This window comes from Psittacula echo (genome assembly GCF_963264785.1).
Source record: "Psittacula echo genome assembly, chromosome: 9".
Classification (NCBI taxonomy): Eukaryota; Metazoa; Chordata; class Aves; order Psittaciformes; family Psittacidae; genus Psittacula; species Psittacula echo.
The window spans coordinates 14,469,787-14,493,257 of NC_137745.1; the positions used below are offsets into that span (position 1 = coordinate 14,469,787).

The 23,471-nt window shown below is 46.5% G+C and overlaps 1 protein-coding gene across 3 annotated transcripts in view; it reads right to left on the reverse strand.

Moving 5' to 3' along the window:
- The window catches only part of FLNB (filamin B), a gene marked incomplete at its 5' end in the record, with an annotated part of 70,876 nt that overhangs the window by 35,063 nt on the left and 12,342 nt on the right, over positions 1 to 23,471 (reverse strand). For all 3 annotated transcript variants that reach the window (XM_080625808.1, XM_080625809.1, XM_080625807.1), the window contains 9 exons: positions 454 to 580; positions 1,723 to 1,860; positions 3,556 to 3,753; positions 5,041 to 5,203; positions 5,945 to 6,022; positions 6,745 to 6,863; positions 9,824 to 9,971; positions 10,888 to 10,985; positions 11,962 to 12,210. In XM_080625808.1, coding sequence (XP_080481934.1) covers positions 454 to 580; positions 1,723 to 1,860; positions 3,556 to 3,753; positions 5,041 to 5,203; positions 5,945 to 6,022; positions 6,745 to 6,863; positions 9,824 to 9,971; positions 10,888 to 10,985; positions 11,962 to 12,210 — 1,318 coding nt within the window. The remainder of the gene's footprint in view (positions 1 to 453; positions 581 to 1,722; positions 1,861 to 3,555; positions 3,754 to 5,040; positions 5,204 to 5,944; positions 6,023 to 6,744; positions 6,864 to 9,823; positions 9,972 to 10,887; positions 10,986 to 11,961; positions 12,211 to 23,471) is intronic.

Consider the following 23,471-nt stretch of genomic DNA (forward strand, 5'->3'; position numbering starts at 1 on the left):
CCAAATTAATAGATGCTATTGTGTGGTGGCACAGTGCCCAGCAGACTCTTTCTCTAGCAGAGAGGTCATCCAACCCATCACTTACTTCCATCTTGCACCACAGATCCTGAGCGTCAAATACTTGGTCTGCATTGCTTGCTGTAGCCCTGGACACTGAAATAACAGATCCCTTCAAAAACTCACAGCACAGTCCAAGCTGCATAAGCCACCAAGTTTTATTGGGTTTTGTACTCAGCATTTGGGTTTAGTGAGACTGATGCAAATCACCCTTCAAAGCTTTCTCAATATAAGCTGCTGCAGCCCTTGCACAGGCTGTAGATAAACTTTCACAGCAGCTGCTTGCCAGTAACTTGTCCCCCAGAGTTTCTTCAAAGGTCAGAATTGTTTTAAAAGCCCACCAACTACACACCCCATCAAAGGGCACAAAACTCAAAAAGGCTTCTTCCAACTCACCTTTTTGGGATGTTGTGCCCACCCCATGTAATCATGACAACGTACTTCCCTGGGGTAGATGGATAATACTCAAACGCATATACACCATCCATAAAGCCTTTTTGTTTCACCAGCTCCTCCAAGCCCTCTGTTGAAAGATCAGTTCAGCATTAAACTTAACAGCTTCCATCCTGCTTTCAATTACTGAGACAAGTTCATGTTTTCTGGTATTTATTTTAGCTTGCAAGACTAAATTTCTTCCACCGAAAAAAAGAGAAAAGGTCAGGTTATATAGGAAGTTAGTTCTAGTTGCCCTCTAGGACAAAGACAGCAAACACTTCCAGAAGAAATACAGCAGAAGGTATTTTAACTTACCAGACTTAATAGATTCCCTTGTGTTTTATTTTCTTAGTCTGCAGTATGATGCATGTCATATGTTAAAACAAAAAAGCTTAACATTTGTCAGACTTTGCAACCACAAGTATGCAGGGAATGCCTACTTTTCATTTTCTTCAAGATGAAGAATTTAGGGAGAAAAGCTTAATACACTAAAATTTACATCAATACGTCTGTTGCTTTTTTTCCCCCCTTAACCGCATTAAGCCACACAGTCAGAGCACCGTGCGTGTGGAGGAGGTGAAGGCAATACAATGCACCTTTTAATGCTGTCTCAGCCGGGGGGAGGTGACTGGCTCACAAGTACAACACCAGCACAGCAGCTCCCCCAGAGCAGCAGCACGGCCACCAGTGCTCCATTGCCCCAGCCTGCCATAGCCCAGGCAGCGCCACATCCAGAGCTCTTAACACAGCAAATGACTTGGGGACGGAGCCTGGTAGAAGGTCTTAATGTCAGCCTACCCTGCTCCTGAGCCCAAGCATCCAGTGCAGCCAGAAGTGCTGCTCTGAGACACTCCCTAGCTTCACGAGAGCAGGATTTTCACCCTGCCAAAAGCCTGGAACATGACTTACTCCTATGGATCAGATGAAGAAACAATGAAGAAACAATGAGAATGCATACAGCTTGGAGGCCACGGCAGGCAAAGGTGTGGATTTTCTCAGTTTTGCTAACCAATGTGCACTAAGACCTAAACCCAGGTGTAACCTCACCCAGCCCTGCAGATCAAAACCTTCACATTAAGCACAAAGTATCAGAAATTTAGCTTTTCATGGTGATACAAATCCCATTGGTTCCATCAGGCCATTATATCCTTGCTGCTCTTCCATTTTGCAATCTCCACTTCCTCCCTTCTCCAAAACACATCCACAGCACAAATTCACCCCAACACTTACTCGGTCCTTTTATAGTCACCGCAAGGTCTCCACTCCCCGCTGCTCTGGTATCAACCTTGAAGTCAGCAGTTTCCCTCATGCGGACGCCCTTGGGCTGCAGACCTCTGCCAGTGGCACGACATGCGTTTGGATTGCAGGCTGCAAGGGAATTTCAGACATCAATACCGCCTTTCACTCTCAACATACACGTAGCGTAGCCAGCCTGGAACAACCTTTAGATTAGTGTTGACTCAGGACAACCACAGCTTAGCTTTCAGCACAAGTTTTAATGTAATAACACTTAAGGCAGACAGATAGGAGTCTGCACAGCCATTGTCTATGTCCCATGGCTTTTGGGCAGTAGGTGCAGACAGGCAATACTGACCCCCTAAGATGGCCATCTTTTAGAATTAAAACAAATTCTGAAGCACTGTTGTTTTCCAATTTGATGCCAGTTATCAATACAAAACTGTTACATGGCTATCACATACAGATATTCACCATACTAGGCACAATCTTCTTGACATCTTTTGCATTGAGAGGCACACTGCAGCATGGGGTGAAGCTTCCCTTTGCAGATAAGCCCCCATGAACCGTCTTATTGTGCTGTTCTTTCAGAAGCACATGCCTGGAATAACTGCTATTAGTACAGCAGACTTCTACATGTGTTTTGTCAAGAGATGTCACATCAAAACCCCCCTCCTTGTCGCAGCTCACACTTTCAGAAGCAAAGCCATCAAGCCTTCTGCAGACCAAAGCAGCCACGGGCAGGGGCAGTAGGTTACATACGGCTGAACTTAAGCTTATGCTTAGCCCCTTTACTCCACGTGTTTCTCTAGGCTTGCAGAGTGGCTACATAAATATGAACGTGCACTTATGAACAGTTTTGTTACACAATCCCAGCTATCACGGGGTCTTCAATTCCAGAAACCTAAAGGGTTTGAACAGACTTACAAATAATGACAGCTTGCCAGCAGTGTAAACCCAACATGCATTTCCCCACAATACGCCGTGCTTACAGCAGGAGCACAAGTCTGCCAAGCTGCTCATTAGGTTTTCACTCATTTCAATAGCTTACAAGTTTCATCCTCACCCCTGCAGCAGCCAGCATCACTCCGTGTCCTACACTGGATGGTGTAAGCAAAGATCACATGCCATCTGCTAGCTCCGAAAACTCAGTGGGGCATACAGGAGCGTGTCCAGTGTGAGGTGGGAACAGCTCACAGAGCCCTCGCACAACTGTGTCAGGCAGCTTGTGGTTAAGCCAGTTTCTCTGACTGGGACATACACCATTTGCAACTTTCTTCCCCAATCCCAACAAAAACAAAAGCCCTTTTTGCCAGGACAAGCTGCAGGCTAGAAGCTTACAGAAAGCACACGTGACGAAGCATCCTGCACACCTCTTACCAACTATGAAGCCATTAGCAGTGAAGTCCAAAATTCCACAAATGGAGGGTAGCTCAGGAGAGATGAGCAGATATCTAAAAGCATAGGAGCACGTAAGGATGGAACAGAAAGCAAGTTAGGTGTCAGTTAAGGAGGAAAACAGTAAATACAGTAATTTGAGGAACAAAGGTGGAAAACAGCAAGACACTGCATAGCTGCATAAAACACTTCAAAAAAATAAGGGCAGCTTAATCGGAGGTCTAGGCAGAAAGGAAACTCTAGCAACAAAAGCTGTATTACTGTTAGAGAGCACTGTTTTGCCTTGTGAATACCCAGGTGACCGACTAAATCAGGTCCAAGATGTTGAAAGGCACAGAGAATGCCCCAGGCAAAACCAAGCATATTCTGTGATCACACCCAAGGAGAAAAGTGACCAACTGCATTTAGGTGCATTTTTAAAAAGCATACCCTCTCCAACGAGAACAGTGCAAGGAGTTTTGGGAATTGCTTCCCCAGCAAAAGTCACTTTGACAATGTGAGGACCAGCTTGCACAGGTTTGTAGGTGCAACGGTAGACTTGGTTGCCTTTGTCTTCTATAGCAACTTCAGCAAGGCTTCTCCCCTGAGGATCCTCCACTTCCACATTCACGTCACCCACACCAGCACCTGCAAAGGAAATAAGCCCAGCTGAGCCTTGGCTTCCCCACAGCAACACACACTGCCTTTAGGATCACAGCCAGCTCTCTGTGCTCCGCCAGCCATCCTCTGCTACCATTTCTAGGCACAGCCTAAATGTTCAGCTTTTGCTGACAGCAACCAGACATTCAAGTGAGGAGGGGGCAAGACAGGATAGAGGCATCTACATGAAGCCATCAAACTGACAGGGCTCTGCTGCTCCAGCCACAGGGTTTCACAACAGTATTACAATACTGAATACACACACAGCCTGGTTTACCCTATTGCTACCACCCTGCAGCACCTCTGTCACATGCTAGCCCACAAATTTACCAGTCAATTCAACTTTTCAAGCTTTAAAGCAGTTTAGGTGAAGACCTTGGGCAATGTGCATGATGGTCTGGACAAGGATCCTTCTCTGCTGGACTATACACATTCACTTTTGTGAGACCTGCTTCTCTCACATCTCACTCAACCCATCATGCAGCTAAAACAGTTTTCCAGACACTTCCAGAGGCCTGACATGTCTTTACGTGATTCAGACCACTCCCTCTCCCAATTAGAGGCTGAACATAACACTTCCCCTCGCTGTAACCACATTGCATTTTATTTCCAAGCACCCTTAGGCAGGAGGCAATTTAAAATATGCTACTCGGCATATTTTGGTGTTTAAATACTTCAAGTAACTGCCCTAAATAGTTTCACATTGTTCGAAATGAGTTAGCATTTGTAGCATCTTATTGACTCATTCCTCTAGGCTACAGCATTGGCCTAATAACAGGCACCAAGTCACATGATGAAGATGCCCTAATGAAGATAGTAACCCTCTAATAATTACAATAGAGGTTGACACCAGTTTGTCATTGCAGTATGAACTCAAGGTAGCACTGTGGCAGGCTCTTTCGTAAAGCTAACTACAGAACGCATGAGGCGTTTACAGTTTACTCACAGTTCATCCTTCAGAGGTGGGCATTTCACATTCCTGTTTAAAATGAGTTTGGGGAAGAAAACAGCCAGGAACTTGCCTGCTGCCATTCAGCAAGTGCATGGCAAATTTCTGGGTAATGCTTAGCACCTTCCTGCCCCAGCTCAGCTCCATACTTCAAATGTTTCATACAAAGCTGATGTCTCCAGAGCAGCCTGGCTGTTACTTCACCTCTCAACTTGAGGAGGCTGCAAATACTCATCCCCTTTTCAGTTTGTTTATTCCTCCCAGGCTTAGGTTCTCCTCACATTTGAGGAAGCTGCACGATTTCAGCACTCGTTCATCCTGCCTACCTGCTGTGTAGAGGTCAAAGTAGGTAGGCTTGTTGGCAATGTTCCCTGTCGTCTCCAGTCCTGGTCCCTTTGCTGTTACTTTGCTCGCATCTCCCTGGGCTTTGTCAACGTTCACTTCAAACGGGCTCTTGGAGATGTGCTGCCCAGCAAACAGGACTGAAACCTAAAGACAGAAAGTGTCAGCTTTGACCCACTGGGCAGAGGCAGAACTCTGTGTCACTGCCACATAGCCAAGCAGGGGCTCAAACATCTGCATTCCTAGCACAGGGTCTATGCCTCACACCATCCATCCCACAGCCTTCATCCTGTCCATGCAGCAGAACTGGTGGCCACCTCCTTGAAGCGGTGATGCTTGAATCTAGATGTGCCAGTAAGAGGCAGATCACCATCCAGAGAGGAAGTGGCAGCAGAAGTTGCATTTATCTTTTCAAGCTTGCTGTGGGACCAGCCACTTGGGCCAGTGCCAAGCAATGGGACCACCCATAAACCTGCTTCTGCAGGTATCCTGGGACAGAGCTGTGTGGGGAACCTTCTCTCATGTGGGCACAGCCCCTATGATGTACAGTATCATGAACAAAGAAATGCCTTATAGAAACAACCCGGTACCTTCCTCTGCGTGTCTGTGACAACTCATAAAACTGGCTTAATGAACTGCAGGAAGTGGCCCCATGTGAGTGGAGAGTCAACTGCAGCACCTGATACCCAAACACCCCCCCTTTCCCCTTGAGAAGGGGGCAGACCAATAGCTTAGATGGAGAACTAAGGCCACACCAGGTTACACTTCTTCAGGATGCCCCAAGTGACTTATGCTGCCAGCACGCAGGCAGCCCTCAGGGGCTCATGTTAACAACCAGAAGAGGAGCACATTTAGCAACAGATTACTGGCTATTGACGCACAACCCACCTTGTGAGGTCCAGTAACCCTTGGCACATACTGAACTGAATAGGTCTTGTTTTTGTCACTGGACGGTGTTATCTTCGCCTACGAGAGAAAACACATGCACCATCGAGCTGTGCCTACACACTCTGGGTAGCACTTGATATTGTGAACTATTTTCAGAGTCAGACTTGTCGCTGTGAGAGCAGCGATCCTTGCTACCTCCTCTTCTCATATGGAAAAACCCCATTAGTTTTATTATTTCATGAGACAAAGCAAGCTACCATCTCCCCACCCCCAGCCCTTTTCCTTGCTGTTAATTGCTTTACTAAGGCAAGCCAAAACTAAGGAGACATGAAGTCCAACATACAGCTGTATTTTTCTGGAATGCTGTAACATGATCAAGTGGAACACTTGGATGAGAAGTTTCTATAAACATTAAAACCAGCATTTTAACTCAAAATGATTCACGGCATCTAAATAGCTGCTTTAGCCATTCTTGCAGAATGAGTAAGGGCAGACAGTGATTTAGTGATGTATGTTATCTAAAAACATAGACACTTGGCTAGCCAAGCTAAAGTACTACAACTACCGGACATTGGAGTTGTGTTGCTTAATTGCAGATAGTGACATTTTCTTCAAGTTCATCCAGTAAGGCAATTATGAGGAAAATCTTCAGGCTTGCACTTTTGATAGATAGCATTTTGCAATTTCCTTTTAGATTACTTATCTGTTAAGACCTCACTTGTGAAAGATGAAGGTTACTGAAAAAACTTCAGCATTCAGACCAGCTTTACTTTTCCACACAAAATATTTACCATACATACCTCTTCTCTGTTTCCTTCTGGATCCTCTATGAAGACCATCAGGTCTCCCTGCCCAGCACTGATGGTGTCAACTGTGAAGATGGCAGGCTGCTTCACCATATTCCCATGAGGCTCAATCCCTGTGAGACAGACACAGAGCTGTACATTAGCTGCTGCTACAAAACCCAAAAGGTAGTTTGGAGGCTACCTGCAAGCCATCCAATCCATTCTCTCACACCAGCCCCCAGCACCAGCTTTCCCAGGCCTCTTCACCAACTGCCCAGAGCATCACATTCACAATCATCCCTACTCTTACAATATCAGCATTTGTACAAATTGGTTGAATCCCTGTGGCTCAGCCCATCTCGGGATCTCTGGATGAGTCAAGAACTCAGCTGGCATCTGGTTTCAGGTGAAAGCAAGTTATTGAGTTTGCCTGAGCAATGTATGGAGGGTCAACTCCACAGCTTGTGAGTGCCCGACTGACACTGAGAGGGCTATGTGCAGTAGGAGTTGCTCTCTTTCACACAGCTAAACGCAATGGTCCTGCACTACTGGAAGGGCAGGTAAGGAGGGCAGGAGATGAATTTTGGGAAGCCTTTTGGTAAAGGTGCTACCCTAGAGCCAAGGGTGAAAGAGTTTTTAAAGCAAGACTGTTCTTACCTACACTGTCTCATTTTACTCCACTTTCAGAACTCAGCTGTACAGACACTGCTCAGATTTACTGTTCTTTGAAAGCTGCTCAACCAACCTTGCCAGAGTTAACACTGTACAAATGGCATGCAGGAACCTCTTTAAACCATGAAAATCCTGCAATTCAGTGCCACTTCCACTTCACTTTTAATCAGCATTTCCTTATTCCTCAGCACAGGGCCTGCTACAGCAAACACCAGCAGGGTTTCATCATCTCCCTACACATAGCCCCAGGTTATGACACCTGTCATGATGGTGTCAGACTGAGTGGGTGGAAGAACTTCCCAAAGTTGCTGGTTCCAGACTAGCCCAAACACATATACCCTTCCTTCCAAGGGAATTACTCGCTGGCTTATTCATAAAACCGTGGGCACTGCTGCTCCATCGCACAATTAGTGGAAAGTGCAACGTCTGATAGATTATAAAGGAAGTGGTGGTGAACAACAGAATTCCTGAACTTGTTTACCTTCAGAAAACAATAACTTGAGAGCAATGCAAGGAAGATCATGTTTTTACTAGGAAATCTGAGCATTTTGATAAGGTGTTAACAATTGACATATTCATTCTTTCAAACTAAGCCCTAGATTATCATCTAGTTTAAACAGCTATAAATTCACTGTGTATCTTCAGTCCACCGCACAAGCATCAGGATATGGTATTTGAGTTAAGTATCCCTCTTTCTGCAAGCACAACAAGAAGAATAGCTTATCCTCAGCAGACAGCTTCAGCCAGGACAGCATTAGTCACAGCACTTTCTTATCCTACATTGCAACTTCTGGATTTTACTCTTTTATCAGAGATCTGCTTTGGTGGTTAAATGAAAACTCATAGTGCATCAGTGAGGATCTGCACAATTCTGTACAGCACCTCTGCAAGCTCACTTCACATCAGGTCTACACACAGCAGCCCTCAGAGTAAACCACCACAGTGTCCGGGGTCCTGTGCTACCACTAAGACTCATGATGGGAAGTTAAGAGCAACTTACACAGAAAAACAACAATAAACAATGCTAAGACTGACCCACTTCACACTTGACAGTCACCTTTCTCTGGAAGCATGAAGACCTGTTACACATTTGTCTAAAAGATCCTGCCCAGTTTGGTAGTGAGCCCTTGCTGCTGGAGTCACCTTTCAGTTCTGACGTATGCTAGCAGTCAGAACTGTCAATTATATTTAGTGACCCTGTTTTGGCAATTAAAATTAAGAAAACACCCATTTTTCAAGAAGAGCTTCTCCCCCTCCATAATTTACATTACAATGGCTCCAGAGCACGTATGCATGAAAGCAGATGACAAAGTAATTGCAGTTTTTGAAAGAATAAGAAAATTACTAAAGCCAGATTTTACAGACTGAGGCAGGTTGATCAGCCATTTACACAGTAAGTGGAGTACAGGCAGGCTATAATTCAGGGTCTGACAAATATGTCTGTGTATTGTGGTTTGTGGAAGGCACCAATGAAGGACATAAACCCCAAGCAGGGTAAGTGCTAAAACCCACTTCTGACTATAATGACTGCTCTCCAGTGCACAGATAGTGACCATGTCCATTCATTCCACTGGTTAAGTCTCAATGAAAAATTAAAGAAGAAAAAAGAGATGGAATGGAGAGCAAAGAGCAATGTTTCAGCGATGTTTTGCTGCATACCAAGCATATTAAAGGTAAAAATGTGTTATTCATTCAGCTGTGATTGTATTCCAATCTGGAGTAGACCGCATCAGAAGTTACAGGAAATTATCCATTTAAAAGCTAAGTTAGAAATAAGAATGCCTATGTAGATCTACAGTTGCATAAACATCTATGGACAAGTCCTTCCAATTAGCAAACACAGCCTTTACAACAAAGGCTTGGCACTATTTAATGTTTGAGGTGTTACAACCCACCTTTGCACATTCACACCTCCCAGTAGATACAAATACCTTATTTAGAATTAGTCTACCCTAATATCCATCTGCCATAAAGCCTGGGAAACTGGAGACTCTGCCTCTAGAGAGAGCCTGCTCAGACACACACAGAGATGTAAAGAGGTTTTTCCTCTTTAAAGGAGTGCTTTATCACAAGAAGCATTCGCTGCTAGATCAATGACTGTCAGCAGCAATACTGTTTACAGCTTAAATTTCACACCAGGGTTGTTTTAGCCCCATATCATGCTGCTTCTTCCAGCTGTGGACTGCAAGGCTGGCAGCTTGCAGAACAGGTTCAGAGACTTCGGGGAATTTACATGTTAGAACTAGGAGTGTCTTTTGGACTATATCCACGTATTTCTGAAACTAGGCACCACACCAAGAGTATACAAGTGAAACTTTGAAGTCAGTTACTGTAGGTCTGGAGTTCAACACAAGCAAAAAACCCCACCCAGCTTTCTGAAGAGTTAAATGCTCTGTGCAGCTTAAGCTCACCAAGTCCTTACCTCTGCCATAAGCCCTTGCTTTCTTTGGATTCAGTTTGGGCTTTAAAGGAGCTCCTGGTTTCAGCTTGGCTTTAGGGAACTGGGACAGGTAAGTCATTACAGAGTGTTCATCCACATCAGGGTGGATAATTTCTTCAGGGGTAATAACCTGAAAGACAGCACAATTAAGTATATTGTACCAGTGCTTAGTTACCGCATGTCAACACAGAAACACAGCTATGACACAGTCCTACATTTCAAAACTCCCACATGCTATTGCAATTTCTTACGTTTATTTTCCCTTTGATACACACAGCGCCATTTATTATCTCATGGCAAGAAAATAAAGAAGCTTATTATGGCCCCAATGTGGTTTGGGGGCTTTTTTGTGCATTGATTATTAGGGGTTTTCAGGAGGCTGCGGCAAATTAAATTATAGCAAGGCAAGACAGTGGTAGCTATGTTCCCCTCAAAAAGCAAAACGGGGATCATTAAAACTGAAAGAATCAGTAATTCCTAACCCTGTGTGCTAGAGCTCTGAACTGCAGTGCTTTCAAAGTGAAACTTGTGACCAGGCTCTTCTCCTCTCCTGCTCCCATGACACAAGCTGCTCAGTTTCAGAGACTTCAGCAATTCCAACCAACTTTATCAGCATGAAAACAATCCCATTTGCAAATACACTGTTCTGTGCTTGAAAGTCATCTTTGCAGGTGATTTCCTAAACCAGGTGAGGGCTGGGTTTTTTAACTGTGGAATTCAGTGCAGCAAAACAAACTCACTTCAAGGACTAACACAGCAGGCACCACTCCACGTGCACTTTTCCCCCACCCCACATGCTGCAACACCAGCTGCCTTCAGTGGAGACACCTGCACAAAACCTTACAATCAGAGCTCTGAAATGTAATAGTGTGTTTCATTACAATTTGCCCTTTCTCAGGCAACTTCACATGAGTAAACTGTAACCTTTGGAAGCATCCAACAACTTCACCTGCTTGGCTCAATTTAAAATGAAGCTAGTCACAAGCACAGAGCTATGTGCTGTGCTCCCACAGGCAGCCTGCATCCCAGTGCCCACACAGCCTCACCTGCGGCACACCCAGCCAGTCGTCCGCCTGCTGCATGGCTTCACGGGCATTGTCAACGGGCTTCTTCGGGTCCCAGGTCTCCCAGTCAGGACACAGGCCTGCAAGCACATTTCAGTTATTAGGGGTTATCTGCAAAGGAGCTTCTCTCGCTGAAGAAACCAAGTGCAAGCTCCACCGCCACTTGTATTGCACTGCTATACAGAAAGACATTCAGAACTTTGCAGAAGTAGCCAAAACAAGATGAGTGCGTGCTGCTCACTGAAACGATTCTGAGACAACAGCCAACATCTCCACGGGCCCTTACAGCACAGGCAGTAACAGCAAAATCAGAAAGACTCACCCTGCCTATCAACTAAATAGTAATAATATATAGCTCGTCACACAACTGCATTGATTTAAATTTAAGCTGTGCAAGCCACCACCCTAAATTCAGGATGAATACATCTACCCATCCTTTATGTTTCTCTGGCTCTCCTGTAGCAAATTTGGAAAAGAACATTTCAAGCGCTTGCAATAGCACCCCAGATCGTATTAGATGAACACCAGCAAGCGCACTAGCAAGGCTGTTCTACAAGAAGGTGAGGAAACTGTGCCTTTTTCACACTTCATCACATTACTCGCCTTAAGTAGCACAGCCTCAGCTTGCTAAACACTGAAGCATCAGGTAGTGTACAGCTTCTGGCTGCTCTGTGCTCCCTCTGCAATCCTATTTCAGCAGAACACACGAAGCCTCCTGCTGCGCCCTGAAGTTGAAAGGTTGTTGGCACTTGCTGTGAGAACAAGTCTTTCTTGCCTTTAGAAGCCAGCATTTGCGCCTTTGTCCCTTGCACCCAATACAAAGTTTAGACCTGGCGCCTCCAATAATGCAATCACATTCTGCTTTAGGCCAGTATTTCTCTTGGCCAACTCATTTACTACTTGCTGCTTCCCACAGCTGGCCTCTTTGGACTCGGATTTCTTGAAAGCCTCACTCTGTCTCCAGCTCAGCAGTGAAAACCTCCTCCATGAGAACAGCAGAGCAGCCACAAGGACAGCAAGCAAGGAAAACACTGACCATCAGAGCAAAGGACTTACCTGGAGCACAGCTGTCAACAAGAGCCCCCAGTGCTTTGCCATCCTGCCAGTTTTGATTGAAGTTTGTGATTGGCAAGTAAGGGATTTTGTTCTGGATCCAGCCCAGCAGCCTCTGCTTAGGGGTCTGCTTCTTTGCATCATCATCACCTTCATCCTCCCACACTGGCATGGAGATGGAGTAGTGGAGGATAAGGGTCCATATCAGGCCAAGGATCAACTTCAAGTTTCCATCAACTATGGCTTTACTATCTGGAAGACAAAAGACACATAACTGTTTATTTCCCACCCTAAAGAGGCATGTTTTTAAAATACTGTGCCTGCACTCATGCTCAGGTAATCAAGGACAAGAAAAGCAACCCAGGTCACTGCAGACACTTGCTTAAGGAGAGACATCATTCTTCGTGCCCTGTATTAGACAGGAGGGAAGAAAGGAGTCCAAGCACTCAGTGCTCTCCAGCTGTCTTGAGAGCTCTGTGCTCTCCAAGGGTCGTGTGACTTGCCCTTGAAGCTTTACAGCATTAAGCTTAGAAGAATTGGCAGTTTAAGTTCTCTGGCATTTTGCATTTGGATGATAAGTGCCACCTGTTGTATTTAATGGCATTTGTATCTTATGAAAGAGGCCAAACAGCATGTGATGGAGTTCACAAGAACAGCATCCCAACAGGGGTTGCTAAAAGCACCGTTTAGGAAACCACATTTATATACAGCAACATGCCTCCTCACACACAGCAATAGTTTGCATTAAAAATGATAGCAAAAAAAAAAAGTGCTATATGATGAAGTCCAAGAAAGCCAGGCTTTGGAATTAGAACAAAATCCAGATATATCATGACCTGCGCACAAATGGCAAAGTGGAGAGTGGAGGCCCATTGAGCATCCTTTGCACCATCACAGTCCTGCCTGCACAAAAAGTCATCCATTCACACTACAAATGCAGAGTTAGAAGAAAAGGAAAAGCCAGCTCTGGCTTTTCCATGTTACGCTCTAGCCTAGCAAAAGTTCATCACCACCGCGGCTCTACTTTAAGACACACCATGCAGCTAAGTCTAAGGTATCAAGATCAGACTGTTGTAAGAAGCTGTCTGAAGGGACAGAATATTTTTTAGCATCACTTTGGCCTTATGAAGTGACCTTTACAGTTTTGTGAATACTCTTGCAATTTACTTTGGTTTTAGTGAGTCACAAATTGAATGCACTCCCTTTGAGACTGTAGTTGCTACTCAGGTTGTATTACATTCGTAAAAGCTCCAGTTTGTCCAAGCTCACCCAAACCAGGGTTCCTCTGCAGTGTTTCGGGATGCTCTCAGCCTGACTGATCCTTTCATTCACAGCAGCAGGTTACAGCAGAGCTTTTTTCTATTCTTTCCTCCATTTCAGTGAAAACTGTTGCAGAAACTCCTTTTTAGTCACAGAAGCTACAAGTGACCTGGAAGCTTTTGTCTGCTCTCCAGTGCCTGGAGCAGATGCTGGAGTAAAGACAAGTTCAGTGGTATGAACTCACTTTCATGCCACCAGAATGCACAAGGATCTTACTGAGTCCTAGATACCAAAAGAAAAGCATTTGGTACTTCAATTGCCTATTCCAGCTCAAATTCAGAGTGTTAACACGTAGAGATTCCTCCAAGCTGAGCCCCACCAAGCCCAACATCCACGGGCATGCCTTACTTGTGCCTCTTCAGCTACAGAAACCACAGCAGCAACCCAACACCATCTTATCAATACAAAAAGATCTCCTGACTTTCAAAACAAGTGATTATACAGAATAGCCACCAAGAACAGTGAGCACCAGGGTGTGTTCCCTTTAACCCAATGCTAAGGTGAAGTAGTTAATATTTACATGGTTTCACAATAGGACGGTATGTCCTGAACAGACAATACTGTAACTTCAGACCTTGAGGTGCATTTGGCCTCTCTGGATAGTTAAAGCCTGGTTTATACTCAGATTTTATTTGCACTAGGGCTTTTTAATATAAAACTCCCTAGTTTTGACTAATCTTACAGCATTATGGTAAGTGTCAGCCACTTGACTGCTCACTGATGATTTCACATCCAGTCTGAGATACACAATAGATATCTGTGAGGTGATCAAGCTCCGCTGGGTTTTAATTACAGGTTTCAAGGTAAAAGCCTGCATCATGCAATAGTTTATCTCTTAGCAACAGCTAAACATTCCTGCTGTAACCCATCTCCTCCCTCTTTCCAGTAGAACTGCAAACTGGTCAGTGGAGAGAAGACACTCCCTTGCAATCTATTAAGGAAAGCTTTCTTGGAAGAACTCACACTGGAGCAGAAGGAAGAGCTACATTTTAAACGATAGAGACCCAGTGCCGTGCTGGCAAGCTCACCATAGTGCCTGAGCTCTGCAAGCTGGAATTAATGGCTGCAGAGTGTAAAACCCAGACTGTCGGTGTGAGCCCCCGTGCCTGCAGCACCTCCATCCCGCACCCCTGCGGCAGGACCACCCGCTCACAACGCAGCACTGCAGCATGCAGCCAGCCACCGCATCCCTGTGCCAGGAACACCTCCGAGCTTCGGTTTCAAATTTACACTGACATCGGCATTTTTACCAGAGTGGACACAGTATGATTTAGTATGCTACAAGTAACCTGGCTTCAGAAAGCCATCCAGCACTCCCAGAGAGGAAAGCCAATGGGACAGAATCACCTCGAGCACACTGCTACCAGCACGTTATCGAGATAAAGAATGGCTCGTTTCATATTTACAGCACATAAATAATGTCTATAATGGGATGCACTGCGGTTACTGCAGCACTCGGCCGCGTGCTCAGAGCTTCCTCTGGCACCCCATCATCATCTCTGGAGGCACGGCTGGGCAGTGGTCCTTGACCTGTGGAAACAGAGCCTGTACATAAGACAGCTTCAGATCGAGAGCAAGAATATCCCATCTCATCAGCCTCGTCCAGAGAGGCCAGCCCCAGACCGCTGTCCAGTGACAGGAAAAGGTCACCACAGGAATGGGACAGCTCTTCCTCTCCGGGGCTGGTGCCATCCCACAACTGCACTCTGTTAGCACAGTTAGCAAGCTCTTGCAGCCTCCCAGCTTCCTGACAGGCATAGGGATCTCATGATGTAATTTTTTCCAAGCCTGCTTGTAGGAGGGCTTGCCTGCTTTCATTTGGGGTGGGGAAGAGGGAGGGAGAAGAACTCCTGAGCAGGACAGGAGACCTTATCAGCACCCAGCAGAACCGCCTGCGCTCCCTTCCCACAGGTACCCTGCTCCCAGCTACAGGGGATCCCACCAGCAGCTCGACTCTGGCTCACTATCTCTATCATGATATAAAAGGACCCTCCATGGTCAAGAAAAAACTAGCGTCCAGCCAAAGCAGGCATGGCTTCCAAGTGCTGATGTAAAGCTCAGCTCCACTCAGCCTCTCTACTTTAGTGCTGCCTTTTTAATTGACTGAAAACATTCAGTGCATTCTCCCCAAGATCTCTCAGGCATTAAGATGCAAGTGGCACCCAGGAAGAGAAGCATCCATGAACAGGTCCTGCACAAGGAGTGCAGCACTGGCTCAGAGAACCCTGAAACCCTCATAGTACAACCAGATTTGCAGCATCCCCCACCAGCTCCGAGTGCACACTGACAGTGTAGTACTGCCAAGGTTTTAGAACAGTGGAAAAAAAACATGTTTCCTATGACACCTAAGCACCAACAATCATTACTGCAGGCACTGCTGTGTACCCCAGCTCAGCTGGCTTTCCATTGGATTCTCCCTATTCCCTGGTCTGCTTCAAGACACTTTTTCTGGCCATCGCAGGGTGGAAAACGGATTACTTCAACAGCAGATCTTGAAACGCTGCTTTCCTACTGAAATTACTTTTAGGCATACTTATTACCTACACCATCTATACTGTGCAGCTTTACAGTGCCTTTCAAGCCATGTTTCTCAATTGCTTCTCTGGAGTTTACTGTAAAGTTACAACATAGAGACAGCACACTTCTGGTCAGTGCTTCAGAACGACAGTCGAGGAGGGTGCACCTCCACCATCAGCAGTGTTTGGCTTTCAGCGCCAATGAATTAGGTAGACAGGAACAGATTGTCTGCTTTCAGCTGAAGTGAAGAGTGTGTGTTTACTCCATGGCACCGGGCGAGTTTCCGCAGATTAAAGGATCCTCTCCAGGCAGGCGACAGCCACCGGATCCCTGCCTTCCCGTGGCTTGGAGGAAGTGAGCTGTCGCATCTCAGCCGCCAAGATAATTTAGTGGGGCTGAACAAACTCTTCACAGCACCACTGCAGACAGCTTTAATGTAACTTCTGCTGAAGAAAGGGTGGCAATCTGCATCATTTGCTTTATTCACGTTACAGTACTTATGTTGACATCTGCAAGATGCACTTGCATGCATGCCAGAGTGCACTCACTCACTGTTTCACTGTACCCAGGAGGAGATGTGTGCTTTGAAGATCAAAGTTCCTGCACAGGTGAGTCACACCACTGCACCGGAGCAGGATACCTGCTGACAGCCATCTCACTTGTACTTTCGAAGGACGCGTTTATGGGAAGCTCAGGCATGAAGCAGGAATCCATCCATGCCACAGGACCTCGCACCTGCCTCAGACCAGTACCGGGGGGGACTTCAGCTCAACTAGAGACACAACCAACCAACTTTAGAGGTGTCATCTAGAACAGGGAAAGGGTGAGGGGTTTTTTTCATTAGAACAAAGAATTTTTGGGCTGTTACATGCAAGTCCTACTGACATTCTGTGCGGACTCCAAATTCTTTAATGCTTTTAGTGACCACTTTCAGATGGTCTGCAAATTATCATGGTTAGACACACAGTCCTAAACCAGTAAGAAGCAGAAAAAGCAGAAACACTCAAGTTTGGATTTAACACAAATCTGCATTCCCACCTACGCCGTTCAACATGCATTTTAGCTTCAGTTACTCCAACTTGCTTTCCTCCTCTAACAGTATGCGATGGCAATCCAGTGTCAACAAAACAGCAACTGCCATCAAACAAGATGCAGCCCTCATCCAGCTGCACACAGGCAGAAGCTGTCCGCAGGGTCAGGCTGCAGTCCGCCTGCTGCTGAGAGGTCCTGGCGTCAGGATGCAGCTCGACATGACCTGCAGGCTGACTGCAGGGAAAACCTGCCAACCAGACATAAGCTGTTCTGCAGAATCAACACCAGCACTGAACAAGCGAGCACTCACTCTTCTGTGAAAAAAAGCCTATATATAGCCTACAACATTAAGTTTTATGTGGGAGTATCCTGCTTCTTAGTCAGCTATTAGAATTTAAGCGCCTGCCTGGTAGGGTGAAGAGGAAAACAGACTGAACCAGAGCTCATTTGCTTCCCCCATCACACCTCTGAGTCTAGATTGTTAATTCGTACCATTTTATTATCCTATTAACTAAGTGGCAACTGGCCCAAAAAAATGGATTATGGCAATTCCATAGGCCAGCATTACAAACCAACAGTCTCAGTCTTGAAAAGGAACCAAGTTGTAACTGCTCAAGCTGATTTATAATTGTTGCTCTATACTAAAAATTAATATGATATGTTATACTTGGACTGTTAATATCACGCTCCTTAAAGCACAAAGGAAGATGTTAAAGTGCCTAGGCTTCAGCCAGCAGCGTGACTAGCCTGAGCTAGCAATACGACGTCTTGAGACAAACGTGTGTCATTTTTATGACCTGGGCCACAAAATACTTCCCAGCTCAATCTACCAAGTGGAAAACCGCCAGCACGGCAGAGCTTGGTCCTCTGTATCTGTGCTTGCAGCTGCCCCAAGAGCAAGTGCCAGAACTGAAACCTGGCATTAATTTGAAGGTTGCAAGTTCATCTACTCCAGCAGAGAACCCTAAACTTTACCTGCAGTACATGGCTTGAATTATATGACCTTCACTAGGTCTCTTCAAAACTATTCTACAATTCAAAAAAAGCCCCAGTGTTACAAACAAGTTTGTGAGCAGTGTCTTTTGCTCATGTGCAAGCCTGCTTTCCATCAGATTAAGCACAAAAACTGGGGCAGTACTCCTTGAACCCTGCCCTAGAGCAGAGCTGCAAGTCATTTTCTGTTGGACAATTAAGGGAAACAAGATAAGCTACCAAAGCAGACAGCTTCCTTACTAAACTGAGCTAGTAATACAGACTGCTCAAAGTGCTGTGAAACAAATGAAGGACTGAAAAAGCAACTTCTGAGTGGCAAATTTCATTTTTAAAGCTGTTTCTTGGTTGAGGCTGCAGTCAACACTGTCTTGTTCACAGCCTGGGCAAAGTCTGCTAACCTTCACATGTGACATCTGCATCCAGCTTCTTTAAGAAGTGTTCACTCTCTCCAATCTTGATGTCTTCCCTACTTAAAATTCTGCTTTATGCACTAGACAGAAGAACCCCCCAAGATGTACGCTCCTTTAATACTACACAAAGGAGCTGTCTCACCAGCAGCCCTTACTCCTTATTTCCAGACATGGAAGGAACTTGGTATAGCACACAAAGTTCATCTCAGTTATGGATCATTTATGTAGATACTGTAGGAATTTTAAATCCCTATACCTTGAAGTTTCCAAGCATTTCCCACCTCTAATTATTCTAGTCTACTGTTAATCAGCTATAGCAGTTGAAAGACAGAAAAAATAAGCTCTCACTAGGGCTTAATCTTCTGCAACAGTGAGAACTCCACATTGAACAGAGCTCTTCGAAAGCCCTGCTCCGCACTCATGAATGCCAAACAGAAGCATGCAGATGAGATGGAGCTGAGCAAGCTGCCTAAGGAAATTCTTTGCTGAAGCATACAGTATGTTCACAAGCTTACCACGCCTGCTAAAGACATTAGCGGCATCCTCTGTAGGGATAATATGTCTTTAAATCAATTACACGGGTTCCTCTGGGCTTTAAGAACATACTGCAACCATTTCCTCCAGAGACCCTTAAGCCCAGGTCCACCTCACAGCTTCCTGGGGCTCGGCCCATAGCTGTTGCCTGGCCCCATGCAGCCAGCTTGGGCTGTGAAAAGCACAAGGCTGTGCTTATTGCACACAGTTGGCACCAGGGCAGCTGAACGCAGGCCAGTTTCGTGGATTCCTAGCTGTGACCTGCCAGCCTCTAACAGCAACATGCTCTAGCCCCATTGCTTCCCTGCTTCTCAGCAGTGTTTGCCGTCGGTGCAGTGACCCATAGGAGAGGTGTTTCTCAGCATCCAGCCTACCTGCATAGCAGCAGGCTTTCAGCTCATCCGCTCTCAGCTTAGCTCCTGCACCCAGCCAAGGCTCAGCCAGAGGCCAGTTCCACCAATGAGCCTCAGGGCATTCATCACCTGGGGAAGCATACCTTCAGGAAGTGTAAGTGATACACCACGTACACAGCAGATCCACTAAGCTTCTTCCAAGGTGAGTTTTTCAGAGGAATAATGCCATTTCAAAGGACAGCTGTAAGAACTGTAACTGAGTGCTGGTCTGGGTACGGGCAGGAGGATGGGAAAAAGTGATAGGTTTTTATTTTGTTGCAGGGGGACAAAAATAATTTTCCTCTATGCTTACCAGTGTGTCTGGTTATTAACAAAATAAAGTAAGATTCCTTTGTGAGACTCATGATTCAAAAGATTAAATGTTACAATTCAGAGGTTCTTCAATAGTTTTTACTTTAACTGGATTTGAAGCCATTCAGATCAGAGAGCTTCAGGCCATTAGTGCATCCACCACCTTGTGTTGTCTACTGGCGGATGCTGGTCTTCCAGAAAGGATCTCTTATGAGGTGGAACAGACAACTGTAAAAATTAAGTTCAAATCCAGTCCTTTCAGTGTAGGTTTAGCAAGAAAAAACAAAACCAGACTTTTAATACAGAAAAGAATAAAAAGAATCAAACCAGTGAAGCTCAAAGAAGTGAAGCACAGATTAAAACAGTTCTGCCCAACTTCTTAATGGGCATCTAGAGACCACTTACATCTCACATCCAGAAGAGAAAGCATAACATGAAGCAAGTTAAAGCCCGCAGTGTAACAGCAACAGCAACCAACACAGCTTCTCCAAGAGAAACTGAAAACACCCAGGGGGGCTGGAAGAAGTCAAGAATTTCAAAATAAGGAATTGTTAGGCTGGGTGGGGAAAAAAGTCAAACTGCGGGTGGCTTATGATCAAATTCCTTAATACTTTCAGTCTGAATATACCTAGGGCTTCTGTTGCCTTAAGAGCCATATACCAAGTTATGGACATGAGAAAGTAAAAGTGTTGATATTGTGCTCAGGAACAGCCTGAGGCAGGAGTGTCAGGGCACATCCACCTCTTGCCACAAGTGCTCCTGGGGAGCATCTTCACCACGAGCACAGGGAGGGCTCCATGCTGCGTGCACACTGCTGGGACAGGATTAGCAGCGAGTGAGGATGCAGCGCAGCATAATAAGAGCTGCCATTCACACTGGCTATTTCAGACTCGGCTGCTCACTGCCAAGCAGGTCCCAGCTCGCAGCTGCAGGACTGCGGAGCAGATACCCAGCCGAGCCACATACGGGAATGCTGTGCTAATTATTCCAGATCCTTTCAGGGGAGGGAAAAACAGAAGGGAGTGTGAATGATCAGCCTTTGTACCGCAGCAAGTTTCCATGAGTGCTGCTTTGTTCACAGCAAGCGAGCCGCTCGCCAGCTCCACAGGGCAGCCCGCCAGGCACCACCACGGCACTGACCCCAAAACCCTGGCCTGTTAACCGGCACAGCCATGGGGCGCCGAAACACTCCCCACTATGGGAGCCCCCGTGCCCGTGGAGAAGCGGCCCTGGCTGTCCCGAACACGCAGGGCCTGCCGCGGCACGCCACCGTCCATGACATCATTGCCAAAACCGCCTCGACAATGGGCTCTGTGAGCGCGGCCCCTCGCGCCCAGCAACGCGCATTCCCTGCGGCTGAGCTCATCCCAACGCCCCGCCGGTGCCGGTCCTGGCCCCGGTAGCAGCTGGGACACCGCAGCTCCCGCTCCCCTCTGCCATGAATGGCGGATGCGCCCCACGCTGCGTTGGCTGATGTTAAGTCCCCTCAACTGCAGAGCTGTGCCCTTCGGGGCAGGAATGAGTGGCAGCCAGGCAGGAACACGGCTGCAGCCCCTTCATGCCTCACCACTCAAAGTGACATTCCTGCTCCCCAACAGCTCGGGGCGCACAGCAGCCCCCATCCTCCAGGACAGCAGCACCCTGCGGAGTGGGTGCATTGACCCCACGGGCAACAGGCATTTTGGGAACGTTCCCAGAAAGGGCCAGGCAGCGTGGGATTGGGCTGTGGGAAAGGCTGCAGGCCTGGACCCGCATTACCACTCACTCTGCTGCCCCAGGGTCAAGCACCGGAGAAGGGAAGCACCGGGAAGCACCAGGAAGCAATGGGGACAGGGCAACGTACGCTGCTCCCGTGCTGATTAATCATTCAGGAATGACTTGTCAAGGGAAGTCCCTGCAGTGGGGAGTGAACATGCAGGAAAGTGGATTTCTGTTAAATGAAGGAGGGAAGGCGGGGAGGGAAAGGAGGCGTTGTGCCTTTGCCACACTGCTGGGAAACACTTGGCTCGGAGTTTGAAACCAAGCGACAGGAGACAAACTACACCTCCTTCCTCTGGGCATGGCATGGGAGTGAAAGGGGAATGACCCTGTGCCAGGTCTCTGCTCCCCAGGGGTCAGTACATTTATTCCCACGGCACACTGGAGCCTGCAGCTACACCCAAGCCAGCAACACCACCACCCAATTCACAGGAAACAAGTCTCACCTTACCACAGACATTAACATTTTAGTCAAATGCAACGTTGTCCAAGCTAAGCACAAAATATTCGCGTGAGAGTCCTGAGGTTGTTACTTCACACACACACACACAAAGCAGCACCTCCCCACAACACATGGTGTGCTTCCACACATGCAAAGCCAAGCCTCGATCAACAAGGCTGCGCTGATAGAAGCAGCTGTAGAGGCAGAATCCTACAAGTGTAGCACAACAAAACTAAGAATTGTGTCTGAAGCGTGCGAGTGCTGTAACCATCTCTGCAGGATTAAGGTAATCCTAAACCTCATCAGGTCAATTCAGGTTGCTTCAAGGTTAAAACCCTGGCTAGTTCTTACCAAGACCTCCCAGGGGCCGGCAGAGGCATTAGGCAACAAGTCCTTAGCACTGCGTTGTATTTTATACTACTAAAGGAAGGTTACCAAGCTTCAGCACAGGGGACCAACAAGAACATCCACCCTCAGGCACCAGCATGCATTGGAGATGGGAAAGGTGCAACAGATGAAGCTGCAAAGAAAACCCTGCCTTGGCAAGGCTGAAGAGCAGTGAGTAATTCCGAGGTTTCCAGACGCCAGAGTGACCTCTGCGTTACTGAAGAGCATGTTTACTCACACTGGGTGTAGGTCAAGACAGTTATAAGAAACAGCATGTAAAATCCTGCCGAGATAAATGAGCCCATTCAGATAGGGCTGTCTAACATCTTCTGTGCAGTAGACACCAGGCACGAAAGCTGCAATGGATGGAGTTTCTGAGGCCAAAACCAACACACTAGAAATTATCAGAAGCAATTACTGTTTGGGGAAATCCCTGGCCACAACAGACACCAAGATTCAGTTTTTCCATCTGCAACCAGAATTGCTGTACTGACTGTGATTCACTGTGCAAAGGGCTGTCCGAAGGAAATCCCCATTCATGCAGTCCTGTACTGCTCAACCCATCTTCACTCCACACTGGAGCACCAAAGTGCTCGGGACTGAAGCACCTTGTGTGGTCTGGGGTTGGTGAGACATCAGAAAACACCCTGCCAGCTACTTCAGCAACATAGGAGATTTGTGGCTTGTCTTGGTTTTGATAGTCTCAGATTCTGAGTACCTAACAGCACTGCTTCATGCAGGTTTGTTTTGAAGTATTTCACCAAATACCCTGTTACAGATGCTAGGTAGCTTAGTGACAAAGTTATTCCAGAATTTATCAGCATGTAAGCCATCTGTCCTACCATGTCACTGAGAAGCAATAGGAAAGGTACTCAATCTCTAACATGCTACGCTAGTTTTGGCTGCAATAGATTTAGTTTATCCCATAGTAGCTTGTATGGGCTCTGTTTTGGATTTGTGCCGAAAACAGCATTGGTAAATAACAAAGGGACAGTTCAGTGATTGCTGAGCAGCACTTACACAGTTAAAGTCTTTCTTGAGCCTCACCCTACCAGGAAAGAGGCTAGGGGTGCACAGGAGTTGGAAGCTGACGCCAACTGACCCAAGGAACAATCCATATCATAGGACACCATGCTCACCATATAAAGCTCGGGAAAAAAGGAAGGGGGAGGACATTGATCGGAGTTGTCTTCCCTAGTCACTGCTACACATGACAGAGCTCTGCTTTCCTGGAGGTGGCTGAACACCTGCCTGACCATGGGAAGTAGTGAATTAATTCCTTGCTTTACTTAAAGTGTCCTTATCTCAACCCATGAATTTTCTCACTTTTTCTCTTCTGAAGCTCTCCCCACCCCACCAGTGAAGCGAGTGAGTGGCTGTGTGGGGCTGAGTTGCCAGCTGGGGTTAAACCATGAC